Genomic DNA, 16,000 nt, shown 5'->3' on the forward strand with positions numbered 1-16,000 from the left:
CTGCAGGTCTTTCCCCCCCCCCCCCCCCCCCTGTCTTTCTAAATTTATTCTGTCTGTTCTCGTAGGCTCCATCCTCATCAAATGCTTGTACCACCACAGTCTGGATGTGCGGATTCAGTCTAATAGGGATTAACTTCCATATCTTCCCCAAATTTACCAATCACCCTTTCGTATCCTTCAGTTCTATTTCCAACTCTCACACTGAAATCGCCCATTAGCACTATTCTATCCTTGCTGTTGACCCTGACTACGATGTCATTCAATGCTTCATAAAACTTTTTAATTTCATCCTTATTTGCACCCTCACATGGTGAATACACTGAGACAATTCTCGTCCTAATTCCTCCAAATGCCAAATCTATCCACCTCATTTACCTGCCTAACAGAAACTGTGTTGCATGGAATAGTATTCCTGATGAACAGTCCATCGATCTCAGCAGAAAGAAAAAATGAGAACATTCATTTAGAAAGTAAATATTACTTTATTACTATGTTACATTGCCTGTAAAAAAATACAGAATAAAAATAATATGTAAAACAATATTACACCATTATCAGATGTAATTTAGAATGCATCTCATAGTTTTAAAAAATTGCATTAGTTAATGAATGCAGTGCTTTCATACAGCTTCAATGAGACTAGTTCTGCTATTAGTAACAATTAAGCAAACAGAAATAACAGTCAAGGGACAAATACATATCAATATCTACAATAGTAACTAATACATAGAAATGAAAATCACATGATAAATAAATTATTCTGACTACTGCTTAGCTTTCAGTACTTGTGCATTTCAAAGAAATGACTTGAGTTAAAAAAACAAGTTAAGGAAATAGCTATCATTGGAATGCAAATCTTATCAAATGGGTTAATATGAAACCAGCAATGTATACACATCAACAATGTCATAAGCCTCATTTCTTTTGAATGGTTAAACAGTCAGAAAGCTGAATACCAGGCAATATTTTTCTTTTCCAGTTTGATATGATTATTTCTCAAAATTCAACAGATAACGAAGTTTAAGGTTTATTTTTATCTTCCACTGAAACATATGAAATAACATAATACCATAGGTATAAGAAATATTACCAATAACAGTGAAAGTCAAAGCTTGACAATGATAATGGAATAATCAAACAAGAGAATATATGCTTATGAAGAAGTACCTTGCATATAAATAATATGCGAGGTATGTACTAGATTTTGAACAGTAATGTAAAAATTTCCATAGAAATAAGAATTTCCTAACTCTTCCATAAACTTTCAATAAAGGTTTACTTGTGTGGAGAGCCCCCAAAAAATAGATGTGATAAACAATAGACTGCAGCACAACAGTGGCAGGGGGTTAGAGCAAAAGTAAAATTACCCACAATCCCCCACCACAATTAATATCTGGACAATGAATAGGTAGTCCTAGAGGATTCTGGTACTGCTTAGGATTTTCCTGGATCAAAATAAGCTAAATATGATATTACATTAAGTAAGTTACAGTATCCCTATCCAGTTGCACTTATAAATAAAAATGAAAGTGATGTCTGCTTTTCAAATAAAAAATTCTATCTATTAACCCTGGACAGGTCGCGAGGTGTCTGTGAGACACCATCTAATTTCTATCACGTTTCATTGAATGGTCTATAGGGTTATGATATTGTTGCTCTCTCTTCCTTCAAGCAGCAGCCTCTTTGTGCATCCTATCCCAGCTGTTCAGGTTTAGTTGCTATTGTTTACTTGTGGCAAAAGGATTTACTTCACTGTTGACTCCTCTGGCGTATGTCAGTCGCCACGCGACCTCTCCCGTTACTCAAAAGTGGATTTTTAGATCAGTATTTCTACACTACTTTTTCATTTCTTTAAATGATAATTTTGAGTTATGTTATTATGTTAATTTTTTATAAGTGTCTTTAAATGTAAAATGGATGGAAAAAGAGAGATCGCCCTCTCTAAAGGTGCAGATGTGCAGTAAGTGCATGATACGCTTCACAAAGAAAGTGAACAAAACGTACAAGATGAAGAATGGAGTGAATCAGAAGAAGACCCTGTAGAAACCCATGAAGAAGATATGGACACCAAAGAGCACAATGACAACTGTGATATAAGTGACCCTGAAGAAGATTTAAGTGGTAACATCTAAGTGTTTCATTGGGCGTGACAACATTTCCAAGTGGGTCAAAGACTGTCCACCAAGAAACGTTCACACTCAATGCCACAATATCGTTACATATTTACTACCGATAAACTTAATCAAAATAGGTATTTGCTTTGAACCTGTACTGACTTGTCTAGATCTATTAAAGAAACTATTATAGTTTTATTTTGAGTCCACCTTGTCAATACACCTTATAATGATAGAATATTATTAATTTAACATACATGTTTCGGGAAAATCACCCATTCTCTTCATCAGTCATGTCAGTTCAAGGAAGCAAATTCCTACAGAAGCAAATTCTGGTTCCAAGAGGCAAAGGTGTCACAAGTGTGGGCGATCGAAAAAAAAAACACTCGGTATAAATGCAGAGAATGCAAGAACTACCTTTGCAAGCAGCACGCTCAGCCGATTTGTCCTGACTGCTAACTTCTTGTGCATGCATGTACTTTGGTTTCTGATGAAAAGTATGCTTTATTGCATCTTACAGTCTAAATTCACTTTATTTTGCACTGAATATAACATTCCAGTTTATTTACTGCTGATAATTTAAGTTTATTTTAAGTTTATGTTTATCAAATTATTTCTTATACTTTATAACTTTGTAATACATATGTATACCAATTTTATATCCTCTTCTTATTAACTGAACATTTTACAAGATGTAAAGCAATGACTTTAAACCTCGAGAAAAAATAATACGTAAGAAAAGCAGTGAAAATGAATGGAGGCAGTCAGACGCCATGCGACCTCGAACATTACGTTACGTTCTGATATGCGACCTGTGCAGGGTTAACAAAGATACTTCTGGCTGAAAAGTAAGATCAAATACTACAAAATCACAACTCATATTTGATAATGTATAACTAACTGAATCTTCATTCTTTTAATTGTGAATTAGTTCACAGCTCTTATTATGGTTTTAAGAAGAAACTTGCTTTACTCGAACTACAACAATAAGCAAAAATTTGAAGTAATGACCAGTCTTAAAACTGCTATGGAGGAAATAGAATTATCCATGCTCGTTCAATAATCTCCACTGTATTCATTAAATTTTTAAAAAATAATAAATTCTTTAAACTCACCAACTTAAAGTGTTAATGATGCAACACAATCTATACCACATACCCTTGATTTAATTGTTCATGTAAAACAAAGACTTCAAGATGAAGAAAATAATTTTCTTAATATAAAATTTATATATCTGGAATAAATGAAAAAAATCTGTACTGGTATAGGAGTTTTAAATAAATTCTGAACAAGGAGAATGCTATGAATATTGCTGAAGAATAACCATACAATTCGAGATCTTTGAAAATGGCAAGAGAGATGTCTATTTATCACATACTGGTAACAATGCTGGCTGAATGCAAAATAATTTAAGGCTTTTGAACAGCTGATGTAACTTTAGGAACTGGCACTCCCATGAGTTCACACAACTTATTGCGTGTTGGTTTAACAATGTTCACATCCTCCTCCCAGTTAGTGTCACTTAGCAGTGTCATGACGTCATCCAAATTCTCAGATGGTATAACACTATCTTCGCCATACAACATAAGTGCTTCATACAGCCGTGCAGCAGTCATTTTGCGAACCCACAAGAAACGATAGCAGAGGAATATACTTAGTTGAACCAATGCTCCCCTTGACACTGCACCATTCACCTGTAAGAAGAAAAAAGGAGTCCAAAATTTCCACTACTTCCAAATGATTTCTATACAGTTTAATTAAGGAATAAGGAATATTATGGTCTGTCCTGCACATTTTCTGTGGTGTGAAATTTGTCCAGTAGTCTGGATTACTGTAATGTTAAAATCTAATAAATTAATATAAACATTCTAAAATTATAAGTTTAAGAAAGGAAAAGCATTTTAACTTGTCACTTTTTAAGTCTTCACTAGTAAAAATTTTACTAATACTGAAATAATGTTAATGTGAAAACATCTCACTACCTATTCTTACGGTCTTTGGAGATGCCTGCCAACCTGACCTCAGAAAGCCAGTGCCTTTCTGAGCCACTTGGCCCAGTAGGAAACTCTTCTAACAGAATTTAAATCTCACTTTCCAACACAGATCACGACTAGAGCCCGGATTTCCATGCAAATGCAGGTTTTTAAATAAGCTGGTTACACTTCTTAAACTTTGCAAATATTTGTTTTATGGCTCAATGATTCCAAATAACCATTCATTTTCCCTGCATGTTTGCATGTTTTGGCCTTTTCAGGAGAAAATTCATGCGTAATGCATATTTGGAGATTTTGAATTTAATAGCGAATATTTGGTCATTTAATATTGTATAATATGACTTTTCTTCTGACTTTGGTGCATATATAATGTTAACTTGCATGACAGTGCCGTTTATGAATGTTGCTTTGCAGAATTTGGGACCATTTTTCTACATTATACATTATTGCTGAGAGACAGCCTCCTATGTGACAACCAAAGTTATTCAATTGTGCGGGTTCATACTTTATTTATCCCTGACCGTATTTGACATTTTCTCGGTGCTAGACCGGACTGCAGTGATTGTGCGGGACACGTGGCGCGTATTTCAATTGTTTTTAGTTAGCGTTTGACTGCCAGGGCGAAGAAAGAAGAGTTTAAAAAGCACAGTTGATCGGCAAGATGGCGGAAAGCAGTAGTGCCAAAAGTAAGTATTTATTTACTGCGTTTATATTTATCTAGAAGCTTTACTGAACAGCGGAATATATTCAGTGAAGTGTGTACATTGGTTAGTGAACGTAAATTTTGAAGATACATCATCGTATGTGATACCACGAGGTTTTGAATTTTGATACGCACAATTGTGCGGGCTAGGTCTTCTTACAGACGATGCATAATGGAGTGCTGTGTTGTCACACTTGAGTTCTTGTGATATTGCTTTAGTATAATGTAATTTTTCATAATAAATCCTGCATGTCGTGATATTGCTTACACGAGCAAACAGAACTAGGTAGTAGTAAGGCCGAAAGTATTCATTTACATGCCTCATTTATTTTATATTTCAGAGTTCGAATCACTGGAAAATGACGAAGGAAAAATTTTGGAATTGCTAGAAGGAAGTGACTCTGAAATTGAAGGTCTTTCGGATGATGATGATGATGATGATGATGATGATGATGATAATTCTGCTGGTCTTCTTGAAAGACCAGAAGTTTTGTGCAATTCTGAAAGTGACAGTGAAGGAGACGAACCTGATGCAGTACCATCGCCAAAATTACCAGCACCCACTCCAAATTCTAGACCTTTACTCTGGAGACGGAAGCCTTTTTTAACGAAACCTACACCGTCACCCTTTAATTATGTGGAAACAATGGTAAGCACTAGTTTTATTTTTAATTGTATTTTGTAGATTAACAGAAAGTATTCAATGGCCTCAGACGGTTTTTTTCATTTTTTTCAGGACCACACAGTTAAGAGGCCATTGGAATATTTCTCAGAATACTTCCCAGATGACTTTTTTGAAACTACTGCCTACTACACCAACAATTACTCATTGTCTAAGAATGGAAAAGAATTGAAAACTAGTGCATCCAAAATTAAAACATTCTTTGGAGTAAATATAGTTATGGGGAATATTCCGTATCCACGAATGAGAATGTATTGGCGTGATGATGTACGATTGGACATTGTGGCATCTGCAATAGCTAGAGACAGGTTTTTCGATCTTAGACAGTGTTTACAATTGCTATAAATTGAACCATAAATTGTGCATTGCTCACTGACGGCTCATTTTTGTGTCTATGTTAGACGAAACAAACATAACTTGTATAGCACTTTCTGTGACACTGCGTTACTGACATAACAGCTTACAAAACTTGGTTTTTAAATGAACCATCTTCCGTTGTCATCCTCAAATTTCCTACAAGGAACTCTCACTCACCACACGTCTTCGTTATCGCAGCAGGCTATCATTACCAGTTATTCATGACATTGAAATGCGTCTGCAATCAACGCACAGAGAAGTAGCTGCGGCAGCTAGAGATGGGTTTAACAAAGTGATCCATTCAAATCCTGATTCTGAGTTCGTCAAACTTATAAAGACCCATTGTGGTGAAAATGCCAAAGACGTACAATTTAACCTCACTTTGTCCCCAATGTCTTCATTTAAGTATGCACCTGTCACTTCATGTGACGTAGAAATATCATTTTCTGTGCTTGAGAATGTGCTGACAGATAAAGGGATGAGCTTAAATCAAAACAATTTGGAGAAATTAGTTGTTGTACAATGTTTCAAAAGGAACTGAATTTTGATAGGGCATATTTTCCAGTTTATTGTGCATGTTTTGCCGTATGATAGTGCATGAATGCATGCATATTTTGAGATTTGATAGTGCAAGGAAATCCGGGCTCTAGTCATGACTAAACTCTTTACTATTAGTTGCATACAGAACATTTAAGATGTTAATATGAAAACTGTTCAACAAATAACTTAGGCAGTATGCACTATTGACCTTGAGTAGAAAACTATCAATACCGATTTTGGTAATATCAGTACATGCATGTCATATGAACAAAATGGGGAATGAACGTTGCTCACATCCGCAGGATTTACCTCCATATTGCCCTGCACGTGTTCCCTGGGTGGTGCTAAGCGAACAACAACAAATCGGCAGCCAAACTATCAACAGACGTTGATCTCCTGGCCAAATGGACTCAGAGAGAACTTCTGCAAATGGTCCTTCTCAGGACCAACCTGCAAAGATACTAGGACCTTCTTTACGAATATGCCAAATAAACATCGAAGGCATATCCAGATCGAAGAGTGAACATCTTTCTGGAATCCTTCTTGAAAACAACATCGATTTAGTGACCATTCAAGAAACTCATACTGCGACTGAGGAACAGCTAAGATCGAGAGGAAAAATCCCTGGTTATATCGCTATTGGGGCAACCCACCACCAAATGTATGGGGCAGCAACCTATGCTCGTTAAAATCTACAAGATGTTCGGCTCATTTCAGCAACGGTGACTGACGATGTTCACGTGGTAACTGTTGACATATCGGGCATCAAAGTGGTAAATGTGTATAAACCACCATCTGTGGCTTGGTCAAATGAAGTGCTCCTCACCCAGAATCATCCAGCAATATATGTCGGAGATTTCAATAGTCACCATCCGAACTGGAAATATGATGATGCAGATGAATGTGGCTCTCAACTAGTCACCTGGGCTGAAGCTAATAATCTACACTTGGTTTTCGATGTGAAAGATAGAGGAACCTTTAAGTCAGCCCGCTGAAAGAGAGAATACAATCCTGATCTTTGCTTTGTCACTGAAAATGTAAACGGTATTGTCCTGCCTACTGCAAAGACAGTAATGGAAAACTTTCCCCACAGTCAACACAGACCTGTCATGATAACTACAGGAATACAAATACCTTTGGTTAAAAGCACACCTCGACCACGCTGGAATTTCAATAAAGCCAAGTGGTATTGCTTTTCAGAAGATCTTGACAAATGTGTCCGATTTATACCGCCTATTCAGTCTAACTACGAACGTTTTGCTGAACTTATTATCTCAATTGCCAAGAAATATATCCCAAGAGGGCTGCAGAAAGAGTATATCCCTGGATGGAATGAAACTTGTGAGACACTCTATGAGGAGTATTTACAAGGTGGAGATCCTGAAATAGCAAGTGCTCTGTTACAGTTTAGATTAATCTCGACAGCAGAAGTGGAACAATACGGTTGAGACTATGGACTTCAAACAGTCCAGCAGAAAAGCCTGGAGTCTTCTCAGGAAACTTACCGGAAACAGAACCTACCACAAGAGAAATGGTTGCATCACCCCCAACCTAGTAGCTGAACATATTGTTAAAATGTCACGAGCGCCCTCTGATAAGAAATATACCGTCCAAGTAAAGAAGTTGCTCAAACAACAGAAAAGCAACTTGCAGGACAACTCCATATACTCGGAACCATTTTCACATCTGGAAGTAGATACTGCTATTAAAAGCCTCAAACCTGGTAAAGCTGCTGGCTTTGATGGGATATTTCCTGAGTTTCTGATACATAGTGGTCCAAACACAAGGCTCTGGTTGGCTAAATTCTACTCTAATATCTTATCGTCTGGGCATCTGCTAAATGAATTCCGGGTAAGCAAGATCATTGCAATTCTGAAACCCGGTAAACAGGAAGACCAAGTCGATAGCTACCGACCAATAGCATTGCTGAGTGTTTGCTATAAACTCCTTGAGAGACTTGTGTACAACAGAATTAGTTCGGCCATTAATGAAGTGATCCCGGTAGAGCAAGCTGGATTCAGGCAGAACCGAAGCTGTGTTGACCAGGTGCTAGCACTAACAACTCACATTGAGGCTGGTTTTCAAAGGGGCTCTAAAACATCTGCAGTCTTTGTAGATCTAAAGGCTGCATATGATACTGTGTGGAGGCAAGGGTTGATTTTGAAGCTGCAACGAGTTATCCCTTGCAAAACTGTAACCACACTGATCAACAATATGCTAACCGAAAGGCTCTTCCGTGTTGTCATGTATGATGACATTAGTCGTCTTAGGAAACTAAAAAATGGCCTTCCCCAGGGATCAGTATTGGCACCTCTTCTATTCAATCTCTACATATCGGATATTCCTGAGACAAAATCAGTAAAATTCTCTTATGCAGACGACCTAGCCATTGCCATTCAACATCCAGATCTCAGCCATGCCGAGGCCATCCTGACGTCTGACCTGGATACACTTAGCTCTTACTTCCGAAACTGGAGACTACAACCCAGTATGAATAAGACAGAATCTGCTTGCTTCCATCTCGACAACAAGTTGGCTAATACAAAACTCCAAGTACGCTTCAATGGCTCAGTGCTAAAGCACAATCCTACTCCAAAGTACCTCGGGGTAACGCTTGACCGAACCCTATCTTATAGAAAGCATCTTGAAAACCTCGGATCTAAGTTGAGATCACGTAATAATATTCTGTTTAAATTGTGTGGAACTTCATGGGGTGCTTCAGCGGACACATTACGACGTACTGCGCTTGGCCTCGTGTATTCTGCAGCCGAATACTGCTCTTCAGTATGGCTTAACAGTTGCCACGTGAAGAAAGTCGATGTACAACTTAACACCACCATGCGTATCATCTCTGGTACTCTGAAGCCTACTGCAACGCACTGGCTGCCAGTCCTGTCCCACATTGCTCCACCAAGCCTGCGACGTTCAAGAGCCCTTGTTCAAGAATATGATAAGATCATGTCCAATCCAACTCTACCTATCCATAGAGATGTTGCAGATCTCTGGAGACAAAGGCTGAAATCCTGTAAGCCACCGATGAAAACAGCTAAGAATCTAATGGATGCTGGTTTCAATTTAAAAGAGGAATGGAAAGAGCAATGGATTCGTACAGCTCCGGAGTGGCCAAGCCTCTTTAATCCAAACCACGCCCCAGCTGGTTTCAGTTTGCCAAGAAGAACGTGGGCATCACTAAACAGGTTCCGCACAAATTGTGGAAGATCTGCATTCTCCCTTCACCAGTGGGGCTTCAGGGACTCTCCAGCGTGTGATTGTGGTGCTTTAGTCCAGACCATGCATAATATAATGGACGAATGCCCTCTGCGTGCTTATGGTGGAGACCGAAAAGACTTTGCTGATGTCTCAGTATCCCTAGTGCAGTGGATAAATAATTTAGATATTCATGTGTAATTGTTCCCTACTTACCATGTATTCTTTGCAGGTTTTTCTTTTGTATAATATTGTATGTACTTGTCCATTCTGTAAATTCCATACGCTTAATAATAATAATATGAACAAAATAATACAAGTACAATAAATCATTATACTTCAACAAAAATTAAGAATATTCAAGCTTTCTCAGCTGCAAAATAAACAGTGTTTCACCCCAGTGTGTTAGTGGGCTCATCAACTGGAATGCCACACCTCTCGAAGATGTTCACTTACATATTACACTTAATAAATGGTTTCAAAATTGAAGAAGTTGAAGATTTTAACAGGCTTTTTAATGATTCCTTGTTGTTACCAAATGTCTTTATTTCTTAGTTCACCCCTACTAGCCTTAGAGTAGAGGCTCGTGGAAATGTTGTTGATGGTGTTTCCATTGCCAATCATAAAATGGTTGCCAAGGAAATTTTTCAGATTTCAAGTAATGGAAAGAGAACAAACATGTGACAAATAAAATCAAATACTGAATGATAGGAACAAAGAATTAGAATAATCATTCTGAGAGGTCAGAATGATAAGAGAGAGCAATAATAATGATAACGATGTGTGGCCTCCGGAGAAGTCTGGTGCACCCTGAGTTGACTCCTTATAGGTGACTCGCGCTTCTGTGAGGATGGAGCCTTATCCATGATGAATTCTAATGCTAAAGACTGCACACTTACCCAGCCCCAAAGGCATCGGAGTTAACCATTCAAGGTTAAAAACTACAACCAGGCCGAAAATTGAATCTGGGACTCCTTGAACCAAAGGCCAGCATGCTAACCATTTAGCCATAGAGCCAGGCAGAGGGAGCAATAGGAAGGCAAGAAAAAGACAAAACATGAAAACAGGCGATGCTTATTCTTGACATTTTCAAATATAAACCACAATTATCTAGTCAGCAACGAGAAAACACTTGATGATACATATTTAGAATTCAATCATTGTTTGCATGATTTCTGCAGCTTTTGACCTCACGTTGCTTTATTTAATAATCGTTTTAAATGTGTAAATGTGTTTGCTATTAGCACTTAAGAACTTCTATCAATATATACTGTACATCTTAAGCCAACTGAGCTGATCTTTACAAATGCTCTAATTCTAACACCAGAATGTTAACCATTGTCACTCACTTGCAAGCTACTGTCTGCAGGCTATTCTCTAGTTTTCAATATAAAGAAATTGCAATGCAATTGAAAACACTAATTTGGCTTTTTACTGGACTGTAAATATCCCAAATAGTAAGGACTTTACAATGTATTGTAGCGACTTATTCCCTGATTTCGCCTACCGATTTTCATTAAGATACGACCACTAATAACATAAATATTTGAGAATTAAATGTTAGGCCTTCCCCTAAACTACCATTTTACTCAGCGTAAATAAAATTATTTATGACCTAGATTGTAGCGACTTATTCTGCAACTTTGCATACCGATTTTCACTAAATTTTCTTCACCCATTTTCTCGTGATGCGTGTACATACATACATACAGAAATTACAAAAAATAAAAGTGCATTTCCTTGTTACAGTGGACACTACTGATACAGAAATACCATCCTTTTTTAAATTCTAAGCAATGTACAGACAAAACTCTTATTTTATATATATACATTGTGATCTTTCCTATTGTTAAAAGCACCACTCAACATCAACTAATGTCATTCCATGCCATCTCTCCACTGACAGCTCGGAACATCCATTTAGTCGAGCAGCTCCTCCCCTTTCTTCAAGTTTTCCCACCTCAAACTTTGCAATATTTTCATAACACTACTCTTTTGTCGGAAATCACCCAGAACAAATCGAGCTGCTTTTCCTTGCATTTTTTCCAATTCTCAAATCAAATCATTCTGGTGGGAGTTCCATACACTGGATCCATACTCTAGTTGGAGTCTTACCAGAGACATATGCCCTCTCCTTTATATCCTTATTATAACCCCTAAATACCCTCATAATCATGTGCAGAGATTTGTACCCTTTATTTATAATCCTGTTTATGTGATTACCCCCATGTAAATCTTTCCTTATACTGTATTAACACTTAGGTAATCCCCATAAGGAACTTTCACCCCATCAACACAGTGATTAAAAATGAGAGGACTTTTCCTATTTGTGAAACTCACAACCTGACTTTTAACACTGTTTATCATCATACCAGCCTGCTGTCCATCTCACAACATTGTCGAGGTCTTTTTGCAGTCGTTCACAATCTTTTAACTCATTTAATACTCTATACAGTATATCATCTGCAAAAAGCCTTATCTCTGATTCTTTACTCATGTCATTTATATATATATATGAAAACATAAAGTTCCAATAATACTGCCTTCAGAAATTCCCCCCTTAATGATTACAGGATCAGATAATACTTCACCTACTCTAATTCTCCCAGGTTCTATTTTCTAGAAATATAGCCACGCATTCAGTCACTCTTCTGTCTAGTCAAACTGCACTCATTTTTGCCAGTACTCTTCCATGATCAAATGTCTTAGATAGGTCAATCACGATACAGTCCATTTGAACTCCATAATCCAAGATATCTGCTATATCTTGCTGGAATCCTACAAGCTGAGCTTCATTGGGTTAACCTTTCCTAAACCTCAACTGCCTTCTGTCGAACCAGTTATAAGTTTCGCAAGTATGTCTATTATACTCCGAAATAATGTTTTCTCAAAGTTTACATGTAATACATGTCAAACTGACTGGCCTGTAATTTTCGGCTTTATGTTTATCACCCTCGACTTTATACACAAGGGCTACAATAGCAACTCTCCATTCCCTTCAGTTATACACATTTTATTCAGTTCTATTTAACATTGATTTCCATTCCTTTTCTCACATTACACCATAAACAACAAAACTTACTTGGTCAGTTGACTACAGTCGGAATCTATACACCTATGAGACTTGGAAGCATGACGCCAGAGTAGGCTTATACATCAGAGAGGTGGCTTCACATCGCACTGACACAGATAGGTCTTATGGCGACGATGGGATAGGAAAGGCCTAGGACTTGGAAGTGGCCTAGAGTGAAAATGGGAAACCACAGAAAACCATCTTCAGGGCTGCCGACAGTGGGATTCGAACCCACTATCTCCTGGATGCAAGCTCACAGCCACGCGCCTCTAACCGCAGGGCCAACTTGCCCGGTACATCAGAGTTCTGAAAGTATGATACAGGTCTGCCTTCTTGCCCAAGGTATAACTCCCAGATGAAGAAGTTGGTACATGCACTGACTAGCTCCACCATCCATACACATCTCTCAATCTATCATAACTACCCCACACACTACCTCCCTCTAATTATCAGTGGTAGAGTGTCAGCCTTCAGATCCAAAGATAGCAGGTTCAAACCTGGCAAAGGTAGTCGGATTTTTGAAGGGCAATAAAAAAGGTCAATTACATGTAATATATTTTATGGTTGATCTGTATTGAAAATTTATATACTATCTTAAAACAATCAAGTTTACTAAAACGTTCAACCTATTCAATACATTACATTCGTCTGAATGCTTATGACTTATACATTACAATCAAATTGGGCGAAACACGTCCCAAGGTCCATTCGACACTCAATGCTGTACGATGTTGGAATGTAAAATATCTCTGGTAACACTGTTTATCTGACAAACTTACCGTATTTACACGAATACCCGCATATTTTTTTTTTTTAATTGAGGCACGAAATTGGTGTGCGGGTTTTATTTGAGTCACTGTTGTGATTCTTTTCTCAAAATCAGCCTTCCTAAAGTTAGAGTGCGGAGATTATTTGGTGGCGGGGATTATTCGCGTAAATACGGTAATTAAAACTCTGCCATAGATCACCCAAGAGAGATTCGGTTTACTCTGCAATCTAGTAAGCCTAGAGTAAAACTGAATGTCGAAATTGACGAGCAAGCAGCTAGATGGCATGAAACTAAAATGCTTGCACCTGATAGCTGAGGCCTTTTTTTTTTTCTTCCACACACTTCCCACTACCTCATAACTGAAGCCAATAAACATTTTCAACTATGATAGGATAAGCATGCGGTTGTGTAAGTTCACACACGGCAATACATTTGGCTGGTCCTACTCCACTTAAACATGACAAACAAAAAAAAAACAAAAAAAAGAACTCGTTTTGTAGTTAGGAATATTCCTCTCCATACAACACTAATACTAATGCTAAATGAAGGGTGCTTTACCAACACTAATGCTAAATGGACGGTGTTATGCATCAACCGGCTAAGCGTCAAATCTTAGTTTTGAGCAAAACGCGTTCAAAAGTTTTCACATTTAAAACCATCTTAGAAGAGATATTTTAGACAAAATAAATCAATATTTGGTACAGGTACGTAATGAAATGCACGTAATGCTAATATTCACATGAAAATTCATTCAGAGCAATATTTTCTTTGTTTTCCTAAAATTTAACTTAGCCGTATTTGCAGTTTACGGGTCGAAGATATGCATCAAGCGGCTAAGCACCAAACTGCGGCGGTTAACATTGTGATGCTCAGGGTTACGGAACTTGTAGTTATGCAACAACAAGTTAAGCGCCACTATGTGAGATTTTGTTGTTAATAACCAAGAACCAGCAATAAAATATTGGATTTTCAATACCTATTACTATTGTATTGTATAAGAATTTTACAAAAACATACATTAATAGGACTATGTGGATAGTGGAAAGTGTTTACTAGGTTAGTGAACAGTTACAGTTTAAAGCAAAATATAAAAGAACCAGCAATAAAATATTGGATTTTCAATACCTATTACTATTTTATTATATCAGAATTTTACAGAAACATACATTAATAGGACTATGTGAATAGTAGAAAGTGTTTACTAGGTTACTAGGTAACAAAATATAAATCTAGTTACAGTTACAGTTCATTTTCATTTCTCACACACTCTCAGTTTGCAGTGTAAAATCAAGGTTTTCGTCAAAACCATCTATATCGTCATATGTTCCGCCATTTGAATACAGTTTTTCATAGAAACCTCTACAGTCACTTGGAATGAGATGCATGATACTCTTCAAGTCTTTCAGTTTGGGTTCTGATATTGGCTTCCCATTAGGCCATAGAAGTTCTAGACTGTCATCCCGAAATACGTCGTGATCTCTCAGACGTGATGAGCTTTTTCTTTTCAAGCAAATTTCCTGACCTTCACTGCTATTGAAAGACGTTTTCAAAATAAGTGAATATGGTTTTTTTCTTTTTGATTTCAATTTCCCTGGTTTTCAGCCAACTGACAGTCTTACCTTCAACGCCTTTCTTCCTGTTCATTACCTTCTTTTCTAAACAAGCAGATCCCACGAAGTCTTCTTTCTTCATCTCTTCTACTATAAATTTGTTTTTTCTACGGCATTGCTTCATGACTTGTATGTAATCATCAGGAGTGTACAGCCGCTGCTGAAACTTTAAGGAGCACTCTGTGTCTCCGAAGTCATCATCATTGGGCAAGAAACTGTGCCCAGGTATTAGAAATTTCATTCGAATGGTTTCTAATGTTGGATGTGAAGCCAGGATACTCTTCAACATAAGAACAAGCTTTATGTTCCTGTTCTGTCCCCCACAAGAATCTGACCACAATATTAGATGTTTCTTTCCCTCGTCTAAATTTTCCATGAGATGTTGTCTGAGACAAGACCCTATCTCTTGTGCTCCACGGCCAGCTTGCCCTTCTACCCAGACATAGCAGTAGCCTTTATTTGACCCTCCATCATGAACTCCACAGTTGTACAGCCACAATACGCGTTTGTAGAATACTACATTAGTGGAGATTTTTGGCAAAGGTAGAGTCCGCTGGAGGTCGAATGTCAGAACCGCTAAATCTTCGATCGTAGCAGCACGCTTCATATCATTCTTCATTTCAGAATGCGCCCTTTCCGCTAGCTCTTGATGGATCTCCAGTTGTTGCCTTAGGTCAAGCGAATCCACATGACCTTTCAGTTGAGCATTCAGAGAATCGCAAACACTGCAGGTGTCTTTCTTAAGTGCTTTGCGCCTCAGATTAAATTTAGTATAAAATATTTTCTTGTAGGAGGACAATGACACAGGCTCCGAATATTCATTTCTGTACAGGCCGTACAAGACCGGAATAGTGACATGTGATGGGAGGAAGTCACTACTAGTCTCTGCCCTGCAATAGTGTGACTTATACCTAGGGAATTGGTTTATGTGGCTGATTACTTCGGCCACCT

At 37.7% G+C, this 16,000-nt stretch overlaps 1 protein-coding gene across 1 annotated transcript in view; it reads right to left on the minus strand.

The window, feature by feature from the left end:
* Positions 1–468: 468 nt before the first annotated feature.
* Tbcd (tubulin folding cofactor D) overlaps positions 469–16,000 on the minus strand; it is a 278,977-nt gene continuing 263,445 nt past the window's right edge. The window contains exon 18 of the mRNA XM_068226641.1: positions 469–3,808. Coding sequence (XP_068082742.1) covers positions 3,524–3,808 — 285 coding nt within the window. The 3' untranslated portion in view covers positions 469–3,523. The remainder of the gene's footprint in view (positions 3,809–16,000) is intronic.

The sequence above is a fragment of the Anabrus simplex genome, chromosome 3, assembly GCF_040414725.1.
Source record: "Anabrus simplex isolate iqAnaSimp1 chromosome 3, ASM4041472v1, whole genome shotgun sequence".
In the NCBI taxonomy this organism is placed as follows: Eukaryota; Metazoa; Arthropoda; class Insecta; order Orthoptera; family Tettigoniidae; genus Anabrus; species Anabrus simplex.